General features: G+C 43.3%; 1 protein-coding gene across 3 annotated transcripts in view; it reads left to right on the top strand.

The window, feature by feature from the left end:
- The window catches only part of NEK7 (NIMA related kinase 7), a 174431-nt gene that overhangs the window by 137791 nt on the left and 9057 nt on the right, over positions 1 to 27583 (top strand). For all 3 annotated transcript variants that reach the window (XM_069737336.1, XM_069737337.1, XM_069737338.1), the window contains one exon: positions 25861 to 25974. In XM_069737336.1, coding sequence (XP_069593437.1) covers positions 25861 to 25974 — 114 coding nt within the window. The remainder of the gene's footprint in view (positions 1 to 25860; positions 25975 to 27583) is intronic.

Raw genomic sequence — 27583 nt, 5'->3', positions numbered from 1 at the left:
CACTAGAAAATGGTTTGAGAGAAAGCGCTGGAAACTTCTAAGGTGGCCAGCAATGAGTCCAGACCTGAATCCCATAGAACACCTGTGGAGAGATCTAAAAATGGCAGTTTGGAGAAGGCACCCTTCAAATATCAGGGACCTGGAGCAGTTTGCCAAAGAAGAATGGTCTAAAATTCCAGCAGAGCATTGTAAGAAACTCATTGATGGTTACCGGAAGTGGTTGGTCGCAGTTATTTTGGCTAAAAGTTGTGCAACCAAGTATTAGGCTGAGGGTGCCAATACTTTTGTCTGTCCCATTTTTGGAGTTTTGTGTGAAATGATCAATGTTTTGTTTTTTGCTTAATTCTCTTTTGTGTTTTTTCATTTAAGACAAATTAAATGAAGATAATAATACCAAAGAATTTGTGATTGCAATCATTTTCAGGAAGAAAATTAGTATTATCTGACAGAATTGCAGGGGTGTCAATACTTTTGGCCACAAATGTATGTATAGAGATAGATATAGATATTATATATAGATGTCTATATATAATATCTATATATAATATGTATATTATATATAGATATATAGATATAATATATAGATACAGTGCGCGTGTGTGTATGCACTTCAAACATTGCAAAAAAAAAAAATGGAAAAAATGTTTTCCTTGACAAAAGTACAAGGAGTTTCATCTTGTGTGTGTGTGTGTGTGTGTGTGTGTGTGTGTGTATATGTGTATGTACATCATGGGATCCAAGGGGTAATGTTTCTCCTTATGAAACATGACAAGCCAGACTTGGCATGTCGGAGTGAGGAGACTTAAACACCATGCATGATGCTCTGGGAAATTAAATATGCAAATTGCCCCTTCAGAGATGAAGAGGACTATAACTCTAGTGCCACCTATTGGAGGTAGCATTCCTAAAAAGCCAATATGAACCCTTTATCGAGCTTTACCATATGACTTGGGATAAAAGCCAAACCCTATCCTCCCTGAAGAGGCAATTTGCATGCTTAATTTTCCCAGAGGAGCATGATTGGCTTATAAGTCTCCTCACTCTCCCATGCGAAGCCTGGCTTGTCACTCTGCACAAGGAGAAACGTTGCCCCTTAAATCCCAGTCTTAAGCCTCTCACCTAGCCACATAAGATCTCATACTTTGCACTGATGAGGGGCAGCACCATGAAACACTGTCTGCAAATTGAGAGTCTGATTTGGCTTTTATACTGAGCTATTAACCCCTTCATGACCGGGGGATTTTTCGTTTTTCCGTGTTCGTTTTTCGCTCCCCTCCTTCCCAGAGCCATAACTTTTTTATTTTTCTGTCAATTTGGCCATGTGAGAGCTTATTTTTTGCGGGACGAGTTGTACTTTTGAACGACATCATTGGTTTTAGCATGTCGTGTACTAGAAAACGGGAAAAAAATTCCAAGTGCGGTGAAATTGCAAAAAAAGTGCAATCCCACATTGGTTTTTTGTTTGGCTTTTTTGCTAGGTTCACTAAATGCTAAAACTGACCTGCCATTATGATTCTCCAGGTCATTACGAGTTCATAGACACCAAACATGACTAGGTTATTTTTTATCTAAGTGGTGAAAAAAAATTCCAAACTTTGCTAAAAAAAAAAAAAAAAAATTGCGCCATTTTCCGATACTCGTAGCGTCTCCATTTTTCATCATCTGGGGTCGGGTGAGGGCTTATTTTTTGCGTGCCGAGATGACATTTTTAATGATAGCATTTCGGTGCAGATACGTTCTTTTGATCGCCCGTTATTGCATTTTAATGCAATGTCGCGGCGACCAAAAAAACGTAATTCTGGCGTTTCGAATTTTTTTCCCGCTACGCTGTTTAGCGATCAGGTTAATGCTTTTTTTTAATTGATAGATCGGGCGATTCTGAGCGCGGCGATACCAAATATGCGTAGATTTGATATTTTTTTTATTGATTTATTTTGATTGGGGCGAAAGGGGGGTGATTTAAACTTTTATGTTTTTTTTATTTTTTTCACATTTTTTTAAACTTTTTTTTTAACTTTTGCCATGCTTCAATAGCCTCCATGAGAGGCTAGAAGCAGGCATAGCACGATCGGCTCTGCTACATAGCAGCGATCTGCTGATCGCTGCTATGTAGCAGAATTGCACGTGTGCTGTGAGCGCCGACCACAGGGTGGCGCTCACAGCGACGGGCAATCAGTAACCATAGAGGTCTCAAGGACCTCTATGGTTACCATTCACAAGCATCGCCGACCCCCGATCATGTGACGGGGGTCGGCGATGACGTCATTTCCGGCCGCCCGGCCGGAAGCGGTAGTTAAATGCCGCTGTCTGCGTTTGACAGCGGCATTTAACTAGTTAATAGGTGCGGGCAGATCGCGATTCTGCCCGCGCCTATTACGGGCACATGTCAGCTGTTCAAAACAGCTGACATGTCCCGGCTTTGGTGCGGGCTCACTGCGGAGCCCTGCATCAAAGCAGGGGAGCCGGCATCGGACGGTATAGTACGTCCGATGCCGGTAAGGGGTTAAAGGGACATTATTGCTACTTCCGATAGGTGTCACCAGAGTTTTAGTCCTCTTCCTGTCTGAAGAGGCAGTTTGCATATGTACATCATGACTTACAATTAAGTGTGTATTCTTTGCACTTCATGTGACTCTGGGTATATTTTACCCTTGGGTATTTCCTTATACTATATTATTTTAGTTTTACTTTTATTTGTAACCCCTTCATTGCTGACCTTAATAGATGCATTTACTCCATCTCATGTAATGCTTGAGGAAGGCTCTGTTGTTTTGAGCCCAAACATTGCATGGACTGATTTTAAATCCATTTTCTCACCATGTGATATTGTAGTGCTTCCTCCATATTTTGGATTTGTGTGCAAGATGTTTTGGTGATAACCTTGGGGACTTTGCACCCATTTTTACTTGAAAAGTCGTGCCTTTATTTCTCCATCGTCTCATTGGGGGACACAGGACTGTGGGTGTATGCTACTGCCGCCAGGAGGCTGACACTAAGTAGGTATAAAAAAAAAAAGTTAGCTCCTCCTCCATAGTATACACCTTGCCACTGGCCCTGACAGCTCCAGTTTATGCTTAGTGTCCGTAGGAGGCACATCTCTGGGTTTTCCCAGATGCTTTTTTCTCTGAAGATAAGACAGGGGCGACGGACCCTTTTGAAGGCGTCCGATCTCCCCAAACCAACAACGGGCGAGCACGTGGAGTGTCGCCTCCACGTATCCTCTCCCGCGACGTGGGATTTTTTTGCCGGACTAAGAACCTGACCACCCTGAGGTAACGGAACCCTAGGTTGTACAGGCATTCATTCCTTGTCCGTGCAGCCTCCACTTCATCACCAATGCATGACTACGGTGTTTAAAGGAGGCAGACGGTCCCTCTCCTCGCCTTCTGAAGGGTGTAAGGAGTTAGGGTGCCTGCACCGTCTTTTAATATTTATATATGTCTATATATATTTATATGTGGATTTTTTTTTATGTCTAACCTTATGCGCTGTCAGAGGGCTGCACAGGGGGGGGGGCTCCTGCTTCATCTGCTGGCGACTATATCCGGCGCTGTGCTGGTTTCCAGCGTTTTTTCCCCACAAGCAAACTTCAGCAGAGGCATGGGTGGAAGTCCCGCCCCTTTTTTTAAGGCGGTTTCCTGTTCGCTGAGGCATTATGGATCTTGTAGTCTGAGCATGGGCGGAAGTCCCGCCCCTTTTTCGGCGGCTTCCTGTTTTCTCTGTACAGCCTGTGGCATTATGGGTCTTGTAGTCTGGTGGAAGTCCCGCCTCCATGGCGACGGTTTACTTCCTGTTTTGAGCACCCAGCTTTCCCGGGAGAGCAGGGGAAAGAGTAAAATCTAGATCCCTGCTTCGGCCTAAACCGGGTCCATGTGCGGTAACTCCTCCCACTTTTTTCAGGCATCCGCCCTGTGAATTAGTTTATATGTGTGGTTTGCACAGGAGACATGGTTCAGTGTTTGAGAGCATACGGGGACACAGGACTGGGGTAAGTGCTACTTCCCTCAGCCTGACAGCAGTATTTGTTCTAGACCTAGTAGCTCATAAGGAGATACGGAGCATAGCAGCAGCAGCAGCAATAGAGTCATGTCTAGAAAGACTAAGACTCACTCAGTTCTGTATACCTCATGCATTACCTGTCAGTCTACTTTTCCGCATGCGCAAAGTAACCATTTCTGTGAGGCTTGTGATTCCGAGCGCGTGCAGGAGCCCCCGTCTGCTACCCTGTCTGCTTCCCCGTCGGCTATCCTGCCGGGTGTGCCTGTACCTGGGTCGGCAGTGTCTCCCCCTGAGTGGGTCATATCATTAACAAAGGCGGTTGAGTCCCTTCAAGCCCCTGTCAGGGACATTCATCCGCCTGTTTTGGAATGATCCTCCGATTTTCAGGATCCTCCGGCCTGCAGGGGCTGTACTCCCTCTAGGCAGACACAGGGGAAACGATCCCACACAGCGTCTCCCGGTCCGTCAGGTGCATCAGCATCTTTGAATCCCGTCTCTCGATCTCCCTCTCCTGCGGAATTGAGTGAGCACGGTTCGGACTATGACTCAGAGGGGTCTTTTGATTTAGAAGCTCCTGGTTATCAGGAATCTGTTGACAGTCTCATTGAGGCCGTTAACCAGACTTTGGGAGTAGAGGATGTGGCCACCTTACCTTCTGGTCATAAGGTGTCCTTTAAGAAATTCAAGCAACCTCATAAGGTGTTTTCTACTCATCCTGAGTTTGAGGATTTAGTCCAACGTCACATGGAGCGACCGGATAAACATTTCTTAGGCCAGAAGGCCCTAGGTGCAAGGTATCCGTTCGCTCCAGAGCTTTGTAAAAAGTGGGCAGAATCCCCTTCAGTGGATCCTCCCGTATCCAGTTTGGCCTCTAGTACGTTGCTGTCTCTTCCTAATGGGTCGTCTATTAAGGATCCGACTGATCGGCTCCTAGAGAGTCTAGCTCGGTCTCTCTTTGAGGCTTCAGGGTCAGCCCTCGCACCGTCTTTTGCGGCCACATGGGTTGCCAAAGCTATGATAGCTTGGTCAGAGTCTGTAACTAAGGCTCTTCAGGATAAGGGGTTTCCTGTAGAGGTGATAGAGATGTCAAATCAGATATCTTTAGCAGGAAATTATCTGATTAATGCATCCTTGGATGCGGCAAATTGTTCAGCATTGGCTGCGGCAAATGCTATTGCTATCAGAAGGGCCCTATGGCTAAGAAATTGGCGGGCGGACTCTACTTCAAAGAAGTCCCTTACATCCCTTCCTTATCAAGGTGTCCGTCTTTTTGGCGAAAAATTGGATCAGCTTATATCTGATACCACGGGAGGTAAAAGTAATGTCCTTCCTCAACAAAAGGTTAAGCAACCTTTTTGTCGCCAATTTCAAGCAAGATTTAAATCCTTTCGTAACTCCCGGTGGTCTGCGGCACCAAGCGCAGGTCCCCAAGTCGGCCTGTCCAAGACCGGGAGCACCAGGTCTCCTATAGGGCCCATCCATTGGCAAGAATGCGGTATCAACCATCAAGATCTAGGGGATCTAGATATCCTCGATCTTCGGCTAGATGACTGGAGGCAGCCTCTCGTCGCTTCCAACAGAGTAGGCGGTCGCCTACTACTGTTCCATCAGTCCTGGCTGTCAGTTGTTCACGACAGATGGGTAAGAGACCTGGTGGTTTCAGGGTACAAAATAGTTTTCCTGTCTCCCTCCAGGCCGGTTTTTTCCGTCCAGTCTTCCCAGTTCAAAAACCCGTCTAAGAGCTTTATTCAGAGCAGTCGAGTCTCTTCAGTCCAACGGGGTCATTGTCCCTGTTCCAAAGGAAGAAAGGTTCAAGGGGTTTTATTCATGGAATCTCTCCGCTCGGTCATTGCGGCTATGGAAAGGGGAGAATTCCTGGCTTCCATAGATATTCAAGACGCCTATCTGCACGTTCCTATATTTCCTCCTCATCAAAAATTTCTACGGTTTTCCATAGGCGAGCGACACTTCCAATTCACTGCATTACCTTTCGGGCTCGCCACTGCTCCCAGGGTGTTCACGAAGGTGATGGCAACAGTGGTGTCAATCCTGCACTCTCGAGGCATAGTCATTCTGCCTTACTTAGACGATCTCTTAGTCAAAGGACCAACTTTTCAGGCATGCAGGGACAACGTCAACATCTCTTTGGACACCCTAGCTCGTCTAGGGTGGCTGGTCAATTTAAAGAAGTCATCTCTAGTACCATCTCGGAAGATCTCTTTTTTAGGGATGATCTTCGACACCTCTCGGGGGCTAACTATTTTACCCCAGGACAAGGTGCTTTGTCTCCGGCAGGAGGTAAAAATTCTTCGGCAGCCAAGTTTCCATTCAATCCGGTTCTGCATGAAGGTCTTGGGCAGGATGGCAGCAGCTATAGAAGCGGTTCCATTCGCCCAATTCCATCTTCGTCCACTCCAACAGGCACTTCTGTCAGCCTGGGACAGGAGTCCTTTGTCTCTCAACCTCAGGTGTCGTCTGGCTCCTGGGGTCAGGCAATCCCTGATATGGTGGATGAGAAGTTCGTCCCTACTTCAGGGGAAAGCCTTTCCTCCAGTTCATTGGCTGGTAGTCACTACGGACGCCAGCCTTCTCGGTTGGGGAGCAGTATTTATCCAGCACACGGCTCAGGGTCGTTGGTCCCCAAGGGAATCAACCCTTCCAATCAATCTGTTGGAAATAAGGGCAATTTGGCTGGCTTTGCAGCACTTTCACCATCTTCTGGCGGATCCAATCGGACAATGCCACGGCCGTGGCCTACGTAAATCATCAGGGGGGCACTCGCAGCAGATCAGCCATGCGCGAGGTAGGACAAGTCCTCCGCTGGGCCAAGAACAATCACTCTGTGATCTCGGCAGTTTACATCCCGGGCAAGGAGAACTGGGCAGCGGACTTTCTGAGCCGACAGGGTCTTGCGCCCGGGGAATGGTCTCTTCACCCCGATGTTTTTCGGCAGATATGTCTACGCTGGGGAATCCCGGACGTGGATCTAATGGCCACCGGGTCGAATACCAAAGTACCCAGGTTCGTTGCACTGTTTCGAGATCCAGGAGCAATTGCCGTAGACGCACTAGTCCTATCTTGGAACCAATTTCGTCTTCCATATCTGTTTCCCCCTCTGGCGCTGCTTCCAAAGGTCGTCAGGAAGATCAAGTTAGAGGGAGTTCCGACAATTCTAGTCGCCCCAGATTGGCCTCGGAGGTCATGGTACGCAGACCTAGTTCTGCTGATCGTCGGGGTTCCTTGGCAGCTACCAATGCAGCCAGATCTTCTGTCGCAGGGGCCGATATTCCACCAGAACTTAGAGGCCCTGCGTTTGACGGCTTGGCCGTTGAATCTTGGATTCTGACCCAGGCTGGTTTTTCTCAGAAAGTAGCCTCAACTATGGTTAATGCTCGAAAGACAGCTTCAGCACGCATTTACCACCACACCTGGAAAGTCTTTCTCTCATGGTGCAGGAAGAAGGGTCTTCCTCCTCTTCGGTTTTCCATTCCTAATGTCCTAGCTTTTCTCCAATCTGGTCTAGACTCAGGTCTCGCTCCAAGTACCCTTAGGAGGCAAATATCCGCCTTATCGGTTCTTTTCCAGCGCAGGATCGCTACCAATCTGCAAGTAAAAACTTTTTTGCAGGGAGTCTCTCATATAGTCCCTCCTTACAAAGCTCCGATAGAAGCTTGGGACCTTAATTTGGTCTTGAGTGTTCTTCCGGAACCTCCATTTGAGCCCCTCCAAGATATTCCTTTAAGGTACCTTTCTTGGAAGGATTTGTTTCTGGTAGCTATAACATCCATTAGGCGGGTATCGGAATTAGCGGCCTTGTCCTGTCAGGCGCCGTTTCTACAATTTCATCAGGATAAGGTGGTGCTGAGACCAGCACCTTCCTTTTTGCCAAAAGTAGTCTCCTCATTCCACATTAATGAGGACATTGTCTTGCCTTCTTTTTGTCCTGCGCCTACACACCGGGTGGAAAAAGCTCTCCATACTCTAGATTTGGTGAGAGCTCTGAGAAGATACGTTTCTCGGACCGCTTCTTTTCGAAAGACGGATGTTCTGTTCGTTCTTCCTGCGGGTCATAAAAAGGGACTCGCAGCCTCTAGATCGACTTTAGCCAGATGGATAAGAACCACTATTCAGGAGGCCTACCGTATCAAGGGTGCAGCCATCCCGGCTGGGATCAGGGCACACTCTACCCGGGCGGTAGGGGCTTCCTGGGCGCTTCGGCACCAAGCTTCAGCAGAGCAGGTTTGCAAAGCGGCCACTTGGTCCAGCCTGCACACTTTCTCTAAACATTATAATATCCACACTCAGGCCTCTGCTGATGCAAGTTTGGGAAGGAAAATTCTTCAGGCTGCGGTATCACACCTATAGGCGGTAAGTGCCTAGGGGTTTTCTTCCAGTGAGTCTTCTTCCCACCCTGGGACTTCTTTGGGACATCCCACAGTCCTGTGTCCCCCAATGAGACGATGGAGAAACAGGGATTTTTGTGTTACTCACCGTAAAATCCTTTTCTCCGAGTCGTTCATTGGGGGGACACAGCTCCCTCCCTATTCATTTTATTTGTCTATGGGGTTGTTCAGACTATAGTATTATTCTAGACATGTTGTCTTTGCTCTAATGCTGTTTTGTTTTCTCTATCTCCTACTGCTTGTGCACCAAACTGGAGCTGTCAGGGCCAGTGGCAAGGTGTATACTATGGAGGAGGAGCTAACTTTTTTTTTTTTATACCTACTTAGTGTCAGCCTCCTGGCGGCAGTAGCATACACCCACAGTCCTGTGTCCCCCAATGAACGACTCGGAGAAAAGGATTTTACGGTGAGTAACACAAAAATCCCTGTGTTTCTATCTGAGTATCACCCACACATCTACATTCCAGCTCTCTATATGGAGCTTTTCTCGGGCAGTGTAACTACATGGTCAAATACTGGGATACATTTACATGCATATTTATTACACCGTGTAATTAATATCATTGGTTGAGGTTAATTACTGTGTTCCTGTATATAGGAACTGATTAAAAATGTTTATCTAAGTGCATTCATATAGGACGAAGACTATAATTACGTATGCTGTAAATAGAACACAAATAATGCCATAGTTCATATATGTTTAATAAACAGCTGTTTTAATCAAGTGTGATAACAGCGACATAAGTATCAATTGAAAATCGTTGGGGAGAGAAAGGAACCATCAGTCAAGAGCTTGAGAGAACGGAGATAGAAGAAACCACTAGGAGACAGGGACTAGAAGCTGACAGATGTCAGCCATGGCAGCCTCTAGACGTTCCTTGTAGCCGTGTCCTATATTGTGTCTTTATTTCTTTTTTTAATGACAGGTCATATTTCTTCCCTCAGTGTTTCAGGAAATTCTATTCAAATCTAATGATACACGTTTGTTACTTATACCCTCTTTCTCAAGGAGGATATTTTCCTTTTTATAATAAACAGGGGTGCTAATCATGTAGTAAGGTAGTTCTCAGAAGGTTTTTTCTGGCCATTGTGAATTCAGTTGAAGGGGAGCAAAAATGTGTAAAATCAAGAGTTGTTGGGAGAGGCAGTACATAGTTTCAGGAAGTTTAGCCTACTCTAAGTGGGGGCGCTGCTGAGGTGTAGGGGCGCGTTTCTTTTCTTTTCCCATTAACCATATTACCTTGGGTCCAGAGTTTTTCAGCTTTATATGCACAGTAAGGACAGTATTCTAAAATGTGACCCAGAACGACACTAAATGTCCTTTACTAAAGAGGTTTTCTGGAAAGACCCTTTGTCCTGGCTGTAGTTTGTATTAAAAAACCCAGAAAGCTAAACTTCACTCCCCGGGTCCAGCGCTGCGTTTGTCACTGCTCTCGGTATCTGTTGTCACATTGACGGCTCTATAGCCAAAGACATCAGCGCTAATCTGTGCTCATGCGGTCAGCTAGGGTAGAGCCATTGAGCTCGGTTATTGGTTGCAGTATGTGCTGCAATGACAAACACCCTGAGACTGCATTGGACCAAAGAAGGGTGAGTACAGCGTTCTTTATTTTGTTATGTTTTGTAAGAAACTGTACTCAGGGGTTCGTGGTTTTTCAAAACTGAAAAGCCCCTTTTAATTATGGTTATTCCCTTATGACACATTCTTTGTAATTATGTGCCGCCCAGTGTTATTGCTTCTGTATAGACCTGGGTGCATGTAAAAATCAGTAGGACTTGTCTATTAGCATGTGCCGGAGGAAAAACAAACTGAGCACTCTTCATACTGGTGCTGCCAATGTCCACAGTAGTCCCATGTTGTTCTACCTGTATTTTGTGTTGTAGATACACATCTGTGAGTTGGTGAATGACTTTATTCGAATATATCCTAAAGCAAGAGTCTTGGACACATTATGCCCCAACTTGATGATCCCCTCCCAAAATTGTTCTGAACAACGTCCGCAAGACTTGCTGTGATAAGTTTGTATCAGAACTGACATTCACTTCAAGAAGCCCTCCTCCCAGCAAAGTTGTTATCCTTTTAATATATTGCAGTTATCATATTATATAGCATTGTGTACTTACAATTGCTCATTTTGCTTTTCTACCCAGCTAATTCTTCTCTTTTTTCCATTAGGTCTATGACCTCACATAATTAAAAACTGACTAGCTGAATCCTTCTAAGCGCTATGTAGAAACAAGAAGTCTCTTTTCTTGCATAAGTCATCACTGCAAAAGTCCCCAGCAGGGGGAAGGGATGTAGTGGCTGGGTCAGGAGTTGGAAGACGGGGATGACTCGTGCATGGAAAAGAGACTTAAGGTACCTTCACACTGAACAACTTAACAACGATATCGCTAACGATCCGTGACGTTGCAGCGTCCTGGATATCGATATCGTTGTGTTTGACACACAGCAGCGATCTGGATCCTGCTGTGACATCGCTGGTCGGAGCTAGAAGGCCAGAACTTTATTTCATCGCTGGATCTCCCGCAGACGTCGCTGAAACGGCGTGTGTGACACCGATTCAGCGATGTCTTCACTGGTAACCAGGGTAAATATCAGGTTACTAAGCGCAGGGCCGCGCTTAGTAACCCGATATTTACCCTGGTTACCAGTGTAAATGTAAAAAAAAAAAAAACACTACATACTTACATTCCGATGTCTGTCGTGTCCCCCGGCGTTCTGCTTCCCTGCACTCTGCACTGTGTCAGCGCCGGCCGGCCGTAAAGCAGAGCACAGCGGTGACGTCACCTCTGTGCTTTACGGCCGGCGCTTACACAGTGCAGGGAAGCAGAACGCCGGGGGACGCGACAGACACCGGAATGTAAGTATGTAGTGTTTGTTTGTTTTTTTACATTTACACTGGTAACCAGGGTAAACATCGGGTTACTAAGCGCGGCCCTGCGCTTAGTAACCCGATGTTTACCCTGGTTACCCGGGGACCTCGGCATCGTTGGTCGCTGGAGAGCTGTCTGTGTGACAGCTCTCCAGCGACCACACAGCGACGCTGCAGCGATCTGCATCGTTGTCTGTATCGCTGCAGCGTCACTAAATGTGATGGTACCTTTACAATAGAGAAAAAAGAAGAATTAGCAGAGTAAAAAGGCAAAATGAGCAATTGTAACTACAGGATAAAAACTTGTGATGGGAAGAGGATGAGGGCTTCTTTAATGAGTGACAGCACTAAATGTGAAGGGTTATGCTTTTATTTGGGGTTACAATGAACCACAGTCATCTTACATGGCTCTACATCTGGGTATCTGACTGGTCACTGGATTAAGTGCTTGCATCTCCCAGTGTGGAAACGTTTCATTTCCCAATTGTAGACTAATTGACCCGTGTAGTGGTGTGCCTTCGCTTTTAAGCCGTCTTTAATCTTCATTAATTGCCTGTTCTTGCATTAGGCCTTTAGCGCAGTTGCGTGATTGTTTTGCTTAGATTACATTTTGGCAATATGCCTGATCTTTTTTTTTATATACCTCCCACTTAATAATGCATTATAACCAATGTACAGTCCAGGTCACCATTTCAAAAATTGCACTTTGCACTCAAGCAAATTATGATACACCTTAAGATATAAAAGTCTATTCTAGTTTCTACTTAATGCAGTGAAGAAACTAATGAGGATCAAGTGGCAGAAATGAAAATTCAAAGTGATTTTTTTTTTTTTTTTGTAGTTAAATTGCACATAGTGATTCTGGATTTTTTTTTAATTGATATGCAAACAAGATGAGTCCAATTAATAAGGAGATGATTTGCTTTTAATACACAGACCTTTACATGCTAAAGTCGGTATGACATGCTATTTTTTCCCTTTGTCTTATTGTTAAGCTCAGCAACTGGATTCTTGACAAGGTTGTAAGTTGGTGGCTTTTCAACACAGCATGGGGAGAGAAAGCAAAAGAGAGGGAGAAAGACTGCCACCAGCCTTAAAGACAGACAGTGGGATCCTGTCCTTCCACGACACCCCAGGAATACTAATCAGGCCGTGAGGTCAGGAGAGCAAGTCAATCATTCCCCAAGATCGGCTCAGTGTGCAAGATCAAATTAGCCTGAAAAATTCAGCTGCCGAGAGGAGAAATAAAAAGGGGGAGTGAGGTGGAGAGGAGGGAGGCAGGGGGAGGTAGAGGGAGAGAGCAGCTGTCAGAGAGAAGTCGGGAAGATACACTAATGAAGCAGATGAATAGTGCATAAAGCTTCAAAATAAAAACAGGACAGTTGACATTTTTCATCTGTCAAAGCAGGAGATGCATGAAAATATACTAGTCGCGGTTGGCTCCTCCGGGGGGACGTTCTGCGTGTTATTTTATTATTTTTTTTTTCCCTTCCCACCTACAACGTGTGACATTAACCTGTTCACTGACAGAAGCGCCCTGCAAGGCACTGCTAGGCAGTGGGACTTCGGGAATAGCAGGGAAGTTGTTGGAAAGAGCAGCGCTAAAACACAATGAATTCCCTTGGACAAAAATATTTCACTTGAACATATAGATGGCAGATTCTGGATTCGGGTTTGCTTCCTGGATCTGTACATTCACAGATTTTGTTTTTAATAATAATAATAATAATAGTAATATTTTGCCCTATTGGATGCAAGATTGTCCTTACGTTTTTAAAACTCTCCATTTTCATGTTCCCATTGGTAACATTGTATATCTATTAGCGAAGTGCAAGCAGCTATTCTTTGTAATATTCGGGGTTATTTTATTCTACACATTGTAAGCCTTGTCCATCTGAGCTCTCTGTCCTACTTTCTTCACACAGCCATTTTTGTATTGGGAAATACCTGTTGCGATATCAAATAGAAGACTTTAGGTTTATGCTAAATGGTTTGGAACTCCTTATTTCCTGTATCTATTAAAGGAGTTGTCCACTACTAGGACAACCCCTTCTTAAGCTAAATGTTCAGCCCCCGATAAAATAAATGAACCTATGCTCCCCTCTTTTGCTGACTCTGTTCCAGCGGTATCGGCACTAACGGTCCTGAGGCTGTGATGCGGTGAAATGACACATGATGCCCAGCACCCAATCAGCGCTGGGGTCACGGTCTCCGCCTCCTGTCGAAATGAACATTAAGAGGAAGTCGGACATCGCCTGTAGTCCGGACTTCCTCTTGTTCAGTTTGCCCGAAGGCGGGGACAGTGACGCCAGAGCTGATTGGGCGCCGGGCATCATGTGTCAGTACACCACATCACAATACCGCTGGAACAGAGCCAGCACGGGAGGTGAGAATAGGTATAATTATTTTCTCGGGGCCGAACATTTAGTTTGAGGTTGTGCTAGTAGTGGACAACCCCTTTAAGGCTACATTCCCACTAGCATTTTGACATTGCGTCCGTCTGTTGTATTTTTTTTATAGGAATGAACAAATGCAATTCAAAATATGGTTTTGTTGTGTAACTAATTCAATCAAAAGCAGAAGGGACCCCATTGATTATTATGGGATTCCATTATGTTTCAGGTTTTTTAGAATGGAAGAACAAGTATGGCAGGATGCACATGACACATAATGGAGCCCAGCCCGATCCTATGACAATCAGTGAGGTAACATAGTAACAGAGTTATTAAGGTTGAAGGAAGACTTTAAGTCCATCTAGTACAACCCATAGCCTAACCTAACATGCCCTAACATGTTGATCCAAAGGAAGGCAAAAAAACCCATGTGGCAAAGAGTAAGCTCCACATTGGGGAAAAAAATTCCTTCCCGACTCCACATATGGCAATCAGACTAGTTGCCTTGATCAACGCCCTAACAAGGAATCTAGTGTATATACCCTGTAACATTATACTTTTCAAGAAAGGCATCCAGTCCTCTCTTTAAGTAATTAATCACTCATTACAACATCATATGGCAGAGATTTCCATAGTCTCATTGCTCTTACAGTAAAGAATCCGCGTCTGTTATTATGCCTAAACCTTCTTTCCTCCAGACGTAGAGGATGCCCCCTTGTCCCTGTCATAGGTCTATGATTAAAAAGATCATCAGAAAGGTCTTTGTACTGTCCCCTCATAAACTTATACATTAAAATAAGATCACCCCTTAGCCTTCGTTTTTCCAAACTAAATAGCCCCAAGTGTAATAACCTATCTTGGTATTGCAGATCCCCCAGTCCACTAATAACCTTGGTCGCTCTTCTCTGCACCCGCTCTAGTTCAGCTATGTCTTTCTTATACACCGGAGACCAGAACAGTACACAGTATTCTAAGTGTGGTCGAACTAGTGACTTGTACAGAGGTAAAATTATGTTCTCCTCATGAGCATCTATGCCTCTTTTAATGCATCCCATTATTTTATTTGCCTTTGTAGCAGCTGCCTGACCCTGGCCACTAAATGTGAGTTTGTCATCCACCCATACTCCCAGGTCTTTTTCATTGACGGTTTTGCCCAGAGGTTTAGAATTAAGCACATAGTTATACATCTTATTACTTCTACCCAAGTGCATGACCTTACATTTATCCCCATTAAAGCTCATTTGCCATTTATCAGCCCAAGCTTCCAGTTTACATATATCCTGTAATATAAAATTGTCCTCCTCTGTATTGATTACCCTGCAGAGTTTAGTGTCATCTGCTATTATTGAAATTCCACTCTCTATGCCCCCTACAAGATCATTAATAAATATGGTAAAAAGAAGAGGGCCCAATACTGACTCCTGTGGTACTCCACTGCTAACCGCGACCCAGTCCGAGTGTGCCCCATTAACCCCTTCACCCCCGGAGCTTTTTTCGTTTTTCGCTCCCCTTATTTCTAGAGCCATTACTTTTTTATGTTTCCGTCAATATGGCCATGTGAGGGCTTATTTTTTGCAGGACGAGATGTACTTTTGAACAAGACCATTGGTTTTACCATGTCGTGTAACAGAAAATGGGGAAAAAAATTCCAAGTGCGATGAAATTGCAAAAAAAAGTGCAATCTCACACTTGTTTTTTGTTTGGCTTTTTTGCTAGGTTCACTAAATGCTAAAACTGACCTGCCATTATGATTCTCCAGGTCATTACGAGTTCATAGACACCTAACATGTCTAGGTTCTCTTTTATCTAAGTGGTAAAAAAAAAATTCCAAAGTTTGCAAAAAAAAAAATAATAATTGCGCCTTTTTCCAATACCCGTAGCGTCTCCAATTTTCGTGATCTGGGGTCAGGTGAGGGCTTATTTTTTTGCGTGCTGAGCTGGCATTTTCAATGATACCATTTTGGTGCAGATACGTTCTTTTGATCGCCCGTTATTGCATTTTAATGCAATGTTGCGGCGACCAAAAAAAAAGGTAATTTTGGCGTTTAGTTTTTTTTTTCTCGCTCCGCCATTTAGCGACCAGTTTAATCCTTTGTTTTTATTGATAGATCGGGCGATTCTGAACGCTGCGATACCAAATATGTGTAGGTTTGATTTTTTTTTTTATTGTTCTATTTTGATTGAGGCGAAAAGGGGGTGATTTGAACTTTTATATATATTTTTTTTATTTTTTTTTAAATATTTTTAATCACTTTTTTTTTATTTTGGCATGCTTCAATATCCTCCATAGGAGGCTAGAAGCATGCACTACACGATCGCCTGTGCTACATAGAGGTGAAGCACAGATCACCTCTATGTAGCAGAAATGCAGGATTGGTTTGAACGCCGACCACAGGGTGGCGCTCAAAGCAATCGGCCATCAACAACCATAGAGGTCACAAGGAGACCTCTAGTTGTTATGGCAATGCACCGATGACCCCCGATCATGTGACGGGGTCAGCGGTGCGAGCACTTCCGGACACTCAGCCGGGAGCGCTAGTTAAATGCCACTGTCAGCGTTTGACAGCGGCATTTAACTAGTTAATGGGCGCGGGCGGATCGCGATTCCGCTCGCGCTCATTGCGCACACATGTCAGCTGTACAAAACAGCTGACATGTTGCGGCTTTGAGGTGGGCTCACCGCCGGAACCCACCTCAAAGCGGGGGTTCTGCCAACTGATGTACTTTTCCGTCAGCTGGCAGAAAGGTGTTAATAACCACCCTTTGTTTCCTATCCCTGAGCCAGCTCTTAACCCACTTACACATATTTTCCCCTATCCCCATTATTCTCATTTTATGTATCAACCTTTTGTGTGGCACCGTATCAAAAGCTTTTGAAAAGTCCATATACACTACATCCACTGGGTTCCCTTGGTCCAGTCCGGAACTTACCTCTTCATAGAAGCTGATCAGATTAGTCTGACATGAACGGTCCCTAGTAAACCCGTGCTGATACTGGGTCATGAGGTTATTCCTCTTCAGATACTCCAGTATAGCATCCCTTAGAATGCCCTCCAGGATTTTACCCACAGTAGAGGTTAAGCTTACTGGCCGATAATTTCCGAGTTCAGTTTTTGTCCCTTTTTGAATATTGGCACCACATTTGCTATACGCCAGTCCTGTGGTACAGACCCTGTTATTATGGAGTCTTTAAAGATTAAAAATAATGGTCTATCAATGACTGTACTTAATTCCTGCAGTACTCCTGCAGTACATCCGGGCCCGGAGATTTGTCAATTTTGGCGATTTTTAGACGCCGCTATACTTCCTGCTGGGTTAAGCAGGTGACATTTAATGGGGAATTTTTGTTATCACTGATCATATTGTCCACCATGGAATTTTCTTGTGTAATTACTGATGAAAAAGTCATTTAGCATATTGGCTTTTTCCTCATACTCATCCACCATTTCACCCAGACTATTTTTAAGGGGGCCAACACTATCATTTTTTAGTTTCTTACTATTTACGTAGTTAAAGAATATTTTGGGATTATTTTTACTCTCTCTGACAATGAGTCTCTCTGTCTCAATTTTTGCTGCCTTAATTTGCTTTTAAAAGAATTTATTTAATTTTTTGTATTTATTTAATGCCTCCTCACTACCTACTTCCTTTAATTCTCTAAATGCTTTCTTTTTGTCACTTATTGCTCCCTTTACAGCTCTATTTAGCCATATTGGTTTCCTCCTATTTCCAGTATGTTTATTCCCATACGGTATATACTGTGCACAGGTCCTATCCAGGATGCTAATAAACGTCTCCCATTTTCTTTGTGTATTTTTATGTCTCAGGATATCGTCCCAGTTAATTGCACCAAGATCCTCTCTCATCTGTTGGAAATTTGCCCTCCTGAAGTTTAGTGTCCTTGTAACCCCTCTACTACACATCTTATTAAAGGTTCCTCTGTTTCTAAAAACATAATGTCAAAACACTAGTGTGAACATAGCCTTAAGTCAATTACCGTATTATAAACGGAGATGTTGCTTCTTTGTTGGTAGAGAGAGCACGCATCACATAGTTGAGAAGGTTCATTGGTAACAGGTGCAGCCTTCTATTCATCACCATTGATGGCACACCAAAGCTTCAAGCTGAGCTCTGCTGATCAATGTATAGAAGAATTGTACAGAAGAGTAAAGAAGTTCTGTCAATAATGCTAACTAATGCTGCTTAAGGTACCTTCACACATAACGATTTCATTAACGATATCATTGCAACGTCACGCTTTTTGTGACGTAGCAAAGATCCCGCTAACGATCTCGTTATGTGTGACAGCGACCAACGATCAGGCCCCTGCTGGGAGATCATTGGTCGCTGGGGAATGATCAGGACCTTTTTTTGGTCGCTAATCACCCGCTGTCATCGCTGGATCGGCGTGTGTGACGCCGATCCAGCGATGTGTTCACTTGTAACCAGGGTAAATATCGGGTTACTAAGCGCGGGGCCGCGCTTAGTAACCCGATATTTACCCTGGTTACCATTGTAAAAGTTAAAAAAAAAAAAAAACACTACATACTCACATTCCGATGTCTGTCACGTCCCCCGCCGTCAGCTTCCCTGCACTGACTGTCAGCGCCGGCCGTAAAGCAGAGCACAGCGGTGACGTCACCGCTGTGCTCTGCTTTACGGCTGGCGCTGACACAGTCAGTGCAGGAAGCTGACAGCGGAGGACGTGACAGACATTGGAATGTGAGTATAGTGTTTTTTTTTTTTTTTTTACTTTTACAATGGTAACCAGGGTAAATATTGGGTTACTAAGCGCAGCCCTGCACTTAGTAACCCGATGTTTACCCTGGTTACCCGGGGACTTCGGCATCGTTGTAGACGAAGCCAACGCGAAACGTGCGTTGGGGCTGCGGCGGTGACCCCCTTCTAAGACCGGAGACCGAGTATATGGGTAAGAGCCATTTAACCGCTTTAAATATGATATAGGCCGTTTTGTGGTTAACGGCACCCCACTTGGGGAGATGTAGTTGCTCACTTGCGGACTGTTAGATATGGTGGCGTCTTTACCCCAAAATCTGCACTTTATGGCATTTACATTAGAAAGCCGAAGTAGTGACGTATGGGGGTCTTCCGTCCTTTTAACACTTTCAGTGCCATCCTTAGTTTTCCCCTATTGTGTACTCTGTATATGTTATGATTCTATTATTGTGTTTTTAATATTGGTATAAATAAAAACGTATTTTTACACTTTGGGACATGTACTCCATGTGTTTCTTCTCAGGTTTTCTCTATGGTATTTCGGAGTGTCTTAGAGTACTTTGAAGGATCTCTAGTACGGGTATTATCCCTAGCACTATACTATTTAGTATGTGTGTGAGACCCATCTTATTGTTGTCCATTGTGGGATGTGTCTATATTATTTTTCCGCTACATGTAGATTTATCAAAGTTTTCAAAACCTCATTCACATATGCTGTCCATTATTGCAGCTTTCTCTCTGACCTCATCCTTTTTTCACCGGTGTAATGGTGTGGAGCGGACAGAAATACTGATGTAATAGGTATCACATATACTTGCCAATCTATTTAATTTGCATTCCCCTGTACGACATATAGGTTTAGCCTATTTAGTCCATTATCTGACAACATAGTTCATCTAAGGCTACTTTCACACTTCCGTCTTTTTAGATCCGTCACAATGCGTCGTTTTGGGAAAAAAAACGCATCCTGCAAATGTGCCTGCAGGATGTGTTTTTTTCCCATAGACTTGTATTGCCGACGGATCGCGACGTATGGCCACACGTCGCGTCCGTCGTGCACTGGATGCGTTGGTATTTGGCGGACCGTCGCAGCGAAAAAACGTTCAAGGGAATGTTTTTTTCGTACGTCGTGTCCTGCATTTTAAACTGCACATGCCCGGCCGTAACTCCACCCCCTCCTCCCGGGGAGTTTACTATGGGCAGCGGACGCGTTGAAACACTGTGTCCGCTGCCCACGTTGTGCAGAAAATCACCACTGTCCGTCGGTACGTTGCGCCGACGCTTTGTGACGGCCTCGTACCGATGGAAGTGTGAAAGAAGCCTTAGCTGGAGTCTTGTTTGACCTAAACAAGCAAATGTTTAAAAATAGAACCTGAAATAACGTTTACAAACACTAGCAAAGTTTCTCAAATTAAATTTATTTTCAAAATGTGAAAGTTTGATTAGTGCCACTTTAGAGGGAATCTGTCCGCAGGCTTTTTGCTATTTAATCTGAGAGCAGAATAATGTAGGGCAATATACCTGGATTCCAGGGATGTCACCTATGGACTATGTGTTGTAGTTTCAATATAATCAGTGTTTTATCAGCAGGAGATTATCACTGCAGGACTAGGTCTCATGTGCACAGCAGTCAGGTTCATTTGTGTAACCTCGCCCCCATTTCTGATTGTACACTGTACTTTGCAGTTGTCAGCAAGCTGCCAATCAGTGGTGTGGATGGGGTTATACACAGCTCAGCATTCAGACCTCTGCTACATCTACAACACATAAAACAGGGATTCTATCCAAACTGCACAAAGCAGTTCAGTAAGTGACATATCACTTTAGTCAGGCTTGCTTGCTCTACATTATGCTGCTCTCAGATTACATAGCAAAACCTGCAGACAGATTCCGTTTAATGATTCAGCTCCAAACATTTTATAACATTTCATTTGGCCTAGAGATCTTCTGTAAGTTATGGATGTAATGTCCTGCTGTACCCTGTATCATCTAAAAGTGCATATTGATGGAACTACTTTTTTGTTGTATATAGAAGTACTATAGTGCTTCCATGTATGACATTGTTATAACTGATATAGGTAGTATGAAAAATGTAAGCGCTCACGTGGTGCGCTATGCAACCAAGCACAGTAATGTGCAGACTGTCGCCGGCTTCTATGCGGATTACCTCCTGCGTCCGTGGACAAGAATAATAGGAAAATGGAAAGTCCGGTGGCGCTGTTGGACTAAAACCACTTTTATTGTTGCAGTGTTAAAACCAGGATAAAACCGTGGTGACAAAAACAATAAAAATAAATGTTGACATAGGTAAAACAAACGCTTTTTTTGGTCCCTCACCAGGACCTTCCTCAGATTTAATGGTTCATACTATTATAACCGAGGAAGGTCCTGGTACAAGACCGAAAAAGAGTTTGTTTTACCTTTGTCAACATTTTTCATTTTAATCATTTTTCTTGTTTACTGCAGTTTTAACACAGCAGCCAAGAAAGTGGTTTTAATCGGACAGCACCACGGAACCTCCCTTTTTCCTTTTTGCTCACATAAAGACATATGACATTTAGTATATGCTACTCACAGTATTTTAGTTACTTATTAACCTTTCTTTGACCTTTTAACACTTTTAGTCTAGAAATATTTTTTGTTCTTGAAATCTTAAGCCCCAATTCATCAAAGCCTTTGCACTATTTCCCACTAAGCATGGGACTTGTGAATGTAATCACTTGCACCAGAAATGTTTAGAGGCTACATAGCAAAAGGGGTGAATACGTGTGCACATGCCAATTTTTAGTTATTTGATCCTATAAATTTAATTATATTTAGTGCTGATGCATCACAATCAAATGCAAAAATGTTTGAACGCCGGTTGTAATGTAATAAAATGGGTAAAAAGACAAGGGGTTGAATACTTTCTCAAAGGACTGTATAAAATTAATGGAGACGCTCGCCTCTTAAGGAATTCGGTGCATCTTATCAGTGGCGCTCGCCTTGCCAGCAATATTTCTGACCGCAGTAACATTTCTTGATTCAAACCGCCTCCACTTCCCAAGAATTTGACCTGCAGGCACAGCCACACCCAGACCAGTCTTCTAGCTCTGCCCACTTTGGCGGTACTTCCCAAAACTGGCACAAAAACAGCAAGTTCTCACCGTTTTGCACAAAAATGTTGCTACTTATCAAAGTTTTTTTATGCTAGCTTTCTGGCATAAAGAGTTTGATTTAGGGCTTGTTGTTTTGACCTGTCATGACACCTTTTATAATCTAAATCTAAGTGGCATGAAATGCTTGCAGGTGGCGACAACTGTAAGGTGTTACTAGGCACCGGGGAGGAAAGCATGTTTTAATTGTAATCTGATGTATAAAGCATGTAAGACACTTTGTCAATCTCATTACGACATTGGTAACACTTTGTTAAAAATAGCATACTGTATTTGGCACTTAACACTGCTGCTTATATTGCCTCCTTGGTACTGTTCTTTCTCCCTCGACTCATATAATTGTCTACTATGTGTAAGGATTGCACTGTCCGCTCCTAATGAAATGCCAATAACATTCAGTAGTTAAACACTTAATTGAAGTACAAACACATCCCCTATGGAAAACAATATTGTTTTATCCTTGGACTGATGTGACGATGTGAGATGACATATATTTACAATCCCTTTAAACTGTATAATTATGTATAGACAAGGCACCTACCTAATATATCTTCTAAATAAATGCCGACTTAGCTGTAAATAAAAGGCACATTTTATATCTATTTTAGTTTAAGAATTACAGCTCTGTAATATGTAGCTGACTGTTTTTAAATGAGCCAAAATTAATTGGACAGTTATTCAATTTTGGGCTTTCCCTCGTTATTCATTAATTAAGCAGGTAAAAGGTCTGGAGCGGATTCCAGGTGAGGCATTTGCATTTGGAAGCTGTTGCTATGAACCCACAATATGCAGTCAAAGGAGATCTTGCTGGAAGAGGAACAGGCCATTATTTGAGTGAAAAAAAAACAAACAAAATCAATCTGAGAGAGCAGAAATGCTAGGAGTGGCCAAATCAACAGTACAGTATGTAAAAAAAAAAAAAAAAAAAGAGCACACTGATGAGCTCGGGAGCCCAAAGTCCTGGACGGCCACAGAAGACAACAGTGGTGGATGATCGCAGAAACCTTTCAATGGTGAAGGAAAACCCCTTCACAACATACTCAAGTGAAGAACACTCTCCATGAAGTGGATGTTTCAGTATCTAAGCCTACTATAAAGAGACTTCATGAGAGCAAATATTTGACTAGCTGTTTCGTTATCTTGTTCCTTGTTGTTTAACCCTTCTGTCTGGAGCCAATTTTCACTTTCCTAAGCAACCACATTTTTTATTTCTGACATGTGCATACGCCATGGCGTTCTATGGCCCGAACGTCTACTTGTTCCGGGCCATAGAAAGCAATGGCGTATGCGCAGTAATGATTTTATGCTTTCCCCACAGTTGAGCAAAGCATACTGCACACGTGCGAGATGCCATTTGAATGCACACGCGCGGAAACGCTACGAGATCTGTGATATTCACAGAAATTAATACGTACAGCAAGCCGAGGAGTGGGGGGAGACAGACAATAAGTCACGCCCATCGGACCGGACCGAGCATATTTACATACAGCGCGGGAGGAATAAAAACAGTATTTATGGATCTTACGTGGGGAGTCATTACTTGTGTAATGCATAGGGGACACTAAATTGAATGATCTTTTTACCTGGTAACCCAAGAAACTGGTGACAGATTCCCTTTTAAATTCAGCAATTTGTCACTTTTTTCAATACATTTTACAAAACCTTTTTTTTTTTTTTTTTTTTATTGATCCCTTCCGTTTTGAAGTGACTAAGAAGCTTATATGTCGGAACACCATCAAACAATATCCTGTTTTAAAAACTGCACCCCTCAATTATTTCAAAACCACATCCAGGGAGTTGAATTCCGGGAAGCACCTGAAGGGTTAACAAAGTGAAATGAAAAATAAATTAAAATTGCGCAGTTAGCACTGTAGAAATCCCCTATTTCAGATAACTGACCCAAGTGGGAGCTTGTTTTTTGTTAGAGGACTTGAAGTAACATTTTGGAGTAAATAACTTTTTGCTTTTTAGGCTGTGTTCATATTTGCTCTACACTGGAGACATCGGAGTTTGTCATCTGAGAACACCATGATTCAAAGAGGAACTTTGACAGAACTATTCACTATGAGGCAGGCGGAGTTACTGGGACTCTACACTTTCGTGCCTGCCTAAACACACCGGACACTGTAGGCACAGAGGCCATACGGAGTCCAAGTGGCTCCACCTGCGGCATTCTGGGATGGTCACATTCAGGGTTTTGTCAGAATTCTCTTTTTTCAGAGTTTTAGACAAAAAAAATGAAACTCGCTGTAAGTGCTTAGTTCAGGTCACAGGATAAATATAGACCGTGCTTTATTCAGATTTTTTAGAGGCAGAAATAAATGCATAAACAGCAGTATAGGATTTTTTTTATGCCATTCTCCATACAGTATATGTGATAAGACAGCTTTATTCTTCTAGTCAGAATGATTATACAGTTATACCAGTGTTCCATTATTATTTTTTTGCTACTTTTGCACACTATAAAAAAGATTGTTGTGTTGTTTTGTTCCTTTTTTTAATCACTATATTTTGAGCTGTGTAACTTTGTTTATATTCCCTCTCACAAAGCTGGGTGTGGGCTATATATAAAAAATTTTTTGGGGAGGGGAGTGAGTTGCCGTTTTCAGTGACACCATTTTTCTTTATAAAAGAGGGGAGAAGCCTATGGTTAAAACGCAATACATAAAGTGCAAATGCACATATTGATTTCTAACTGTATTTTCAAAATGAGACATTTAGCCAACAATTGATCAATTCTTTGAGCTACCCCGCCACGTCACGGCATTCTCATAATGGGGCAGTCCTACACTACGTTTTTTATACTTGCTTTGCCATAAAGGCCTCCTATACGAGTTAAAAGCAAGACCACATTAAATGCAAGCTGTACCTGGAGCATTACTGAATCACTCCCATGGTGCCAGAGGGGCAAGCAAGGATAAAGGTCGACCAGGTCCAGGCATAGACATTTCAGGTCCAACCTCCACACTGCCCAGCCACCACAGATAAAGGGTGAGACACAATACTTTATTCGGACATGGTTCCAAAAAAAACCCGGGTTTGGACCCGTTGAAGTGCTGAGGCACGAAACGATCGTTGTCCGCTTTTTTCACATCCCTCCCTGCACTTTTTGTACCATGTCCGAATAAAGTATTGTGACCAGCATATACGGGTAAGTGCACTTCATTTTTTTCTTTTGTTGGACTATTATCTTTTTATCGTGTTTATCATATGGCACAAATGATATGACCGCTTCATAGTTCGGGTGGTTCCGGATGCCGTGTTACTAATTGTGTGTTTTTTGTTGTTGTTGTTGTGGGGTTTTTTTTTTATAACAAATACCCTTGTGTAGGTGTAGTGTGTTTTTCTTTTTTTTTTTTTTGCGTTGGGTGGATTTCTTGCTGTTCATGGGTGCTCTACATGGAAACAAACCTGTTAGATCTACTCTCAAACCAACTTAAGGAACACTAAACATAAGGAATACACAAAAATATTGTAGCATTCACATTAAAGTTCTCCTTTGTATTTATTTTTTTCCTTGCATCTTCAGTGTTTCAAGACCTCGTCCAACCTACGTTCCCACGATGAGTATTTGGGTTTTTAATTTGCAGATTTTGTTCAGCTGTTAGATAAATTAGGTTACTTGTGTTTTTAAATTCTTTTTTATCATGTTGTTACAGCTACGCTTTGTCTTTTTGGCATGTTATTTTTTAATAAAGTTGCCTTGATTTTGTTCCTGGTATTTAGCTTAGACAAAACCTTGATGCAGTCATGTGCGGATTACATGTGGTTTTTTTTAACCAATGTATTGAATGCAATTTAGTGTGGAAAATTTGCATATAAACCTCAGTGCACGCACAAGAGAAATTGACATGTTGCAGATTTCAAACATGCACCGCAGGTCAGTTTACACTGGGAAAAAAAAGCCCAGTGGCCATGAGGTTTCTATGAATCCCATCTGCCTTGACGGAATTGTAAGACGATGCATTTTCAGCAAAGCAAAAATTTGTGGTATCAAAACCTCTTTGTGGGAACTTAACCGTAGTCTGCTGCATTTTAAGCAGGATCCTGAGAGTCGGTCTCCTAGAAATTATACAGAGAACACCATGAGGAACGCAAAAAACATTATTAATAGTAATTAAAGCCAAAAAGGCCAAGGTTACACATGGTTGTAGTGATGCAACGCAAAATTGTCTTTCTACTTACTGAAAAAAAAAAGTCACAACTAATGTAATTTTCATGAGTGGCTTATATTTTGTCCGTGTCTTATACTGAATAAGAAATGGATGTATGAACTCTTTATTTTGATTTATTATAGATGGCAGCATTGCAAAGTCCTTTTTATGGAGACAAAATGAACCTGTACTCCTTGTGTAAGAAGATAGAGCAGTGCGACTATCCTCCATTGCCATCTGACCACTATTCTGAGGAGGTATGTCAGTGGAATTCTGTCATCTTTATTTCTGCTTTTAACCTTGTTGGAGACTCATTTTATCCTCTGTTGTGTCTTTGGAATTATGAACACTTGAGGGTATTTGTACGATGGCTTGTCTGGTGTCTAATCCAGGGGTGGGCAATTAATTATACCAAACACCGTGACTGTTCTGCTCAATATTCATATTAACATATTATAATTCTTTTATATTCATATTCATTGTATGACTTAATATTTAGCAGAATTAAATATGTTGACATACCTCTGTATACCTTATGAGCCTGCACACAGCACCCCTATATCTGGTATGAGCCCCCACATAGCCTCATATATACAGTATGTGCCGTCCCATAGCTTCCCAGATACAGCATGTGCCCCACATAGCCTACCCTACTTACTGCATTTGCCTCACTTAGCCTACCCTATATACAGCATGTGCCCCACGCAGCCTCCCCCTACGTACAGCATGTTCCCCACACAGCCTCCCCCTACGTCCAGCATGTTCCCCACGCAGCCTCCCCCTACATCCAGCATGTGCCCCACGCAGCCTCCCCCTATGTACAGCATGTTCCCCACGTAGCCTCCTCTAGGTACAGCATGTGCCCCACATAGCCTCCCCTACGCTCAGCATGTGCCCCACGTAGTCTCCCCCTACGTACAGCATGTGCCCCACGCAGCCTCCCCCTACGTCCAGCATGTTCCCCATGTAGCCTCCTCTAGGTACAGCATGTGCCCCACATAGCCTCCCCTACGCTCAGCATGTGCCCCACGTAGTCTCCCCCTACGTACAGCATGTGCCCCACACAGCCAGCCGCCTATATGCATACAAATATCCCATTCACATAAAAAAACAAACCACTTACTGGCCTTGCTCCTGTTCCCCTGCACTCTGTCTCTACTGTCTCCGATGCACTGACTGTCCTCAGTGCACAGCTGACGCGATTAATTTACGTCATTGCGAGTGCTGGCTCACACGCTGATTAATGTAATATGGAGCCAGTGGTGCCATCCTTCACCAATGTATTCACCACTGCCTAAGTCCAAAGTATGTGGAGAACTGTGGCTGCGAGCGGCGGATGGGCAGCGGGCGGGGGAGGGCACGATTTCAATCATTGGGCTGTTTCGTTCCCCGGGCAGCACTTTGCCCAGGTCTGGTCTAGTCTACAAGGAGTAGCACTGTGTATCAGAATGGTCCTACCTCTGTTATATAATACAAAAAGCTTAGATAAACACCCACTTGGCCAACTATAATTTGAAAAGTGGTTTGGAAAGCAGGAACACAGTCATTTGACATCGTCTTAGCAACCTCATTTTTTTTTGTAGTACTGTATTTGTTTTCTCACTAACCAATTTTAGCTAAGTAGATATTTGCGCATATATGCAAGAAAATGTATTGCTGTCAATGAATGTTTGTGTTTGTACATCTTACAATGCTCTCACTGGTAGATCTCGCAAGACTCCAGCTTGTGTAGGGTTATAGCGCAAAGATAATAGGCAGTAGGCAGAGAAGAAAACCATTTCCGAAGTCTCTAATCCTAGAACAGGTTACAAGAGGGTTTACCCAGACTCCTCTCAATTGTCTGTGATCATGCTGGTAGTTGCCATT

Source organism: Ranitomeya imitator, chromosome 8 (assembly GCF_032444005.1).
Source record: "Ranitomeya imitator isolate aRanImi1 chromosome 8, aRanImi1.pri, whole genome shotgun sequence".
NCBI lineage: Eukaryota > Metazoa > Chordata > Amphibia > Anura > Dendrobatidae > Ranitomeya > Ranitomeya imitator.
This window is presented reverse-complemented; position numbering and strand designations above follow the sequence as displayed.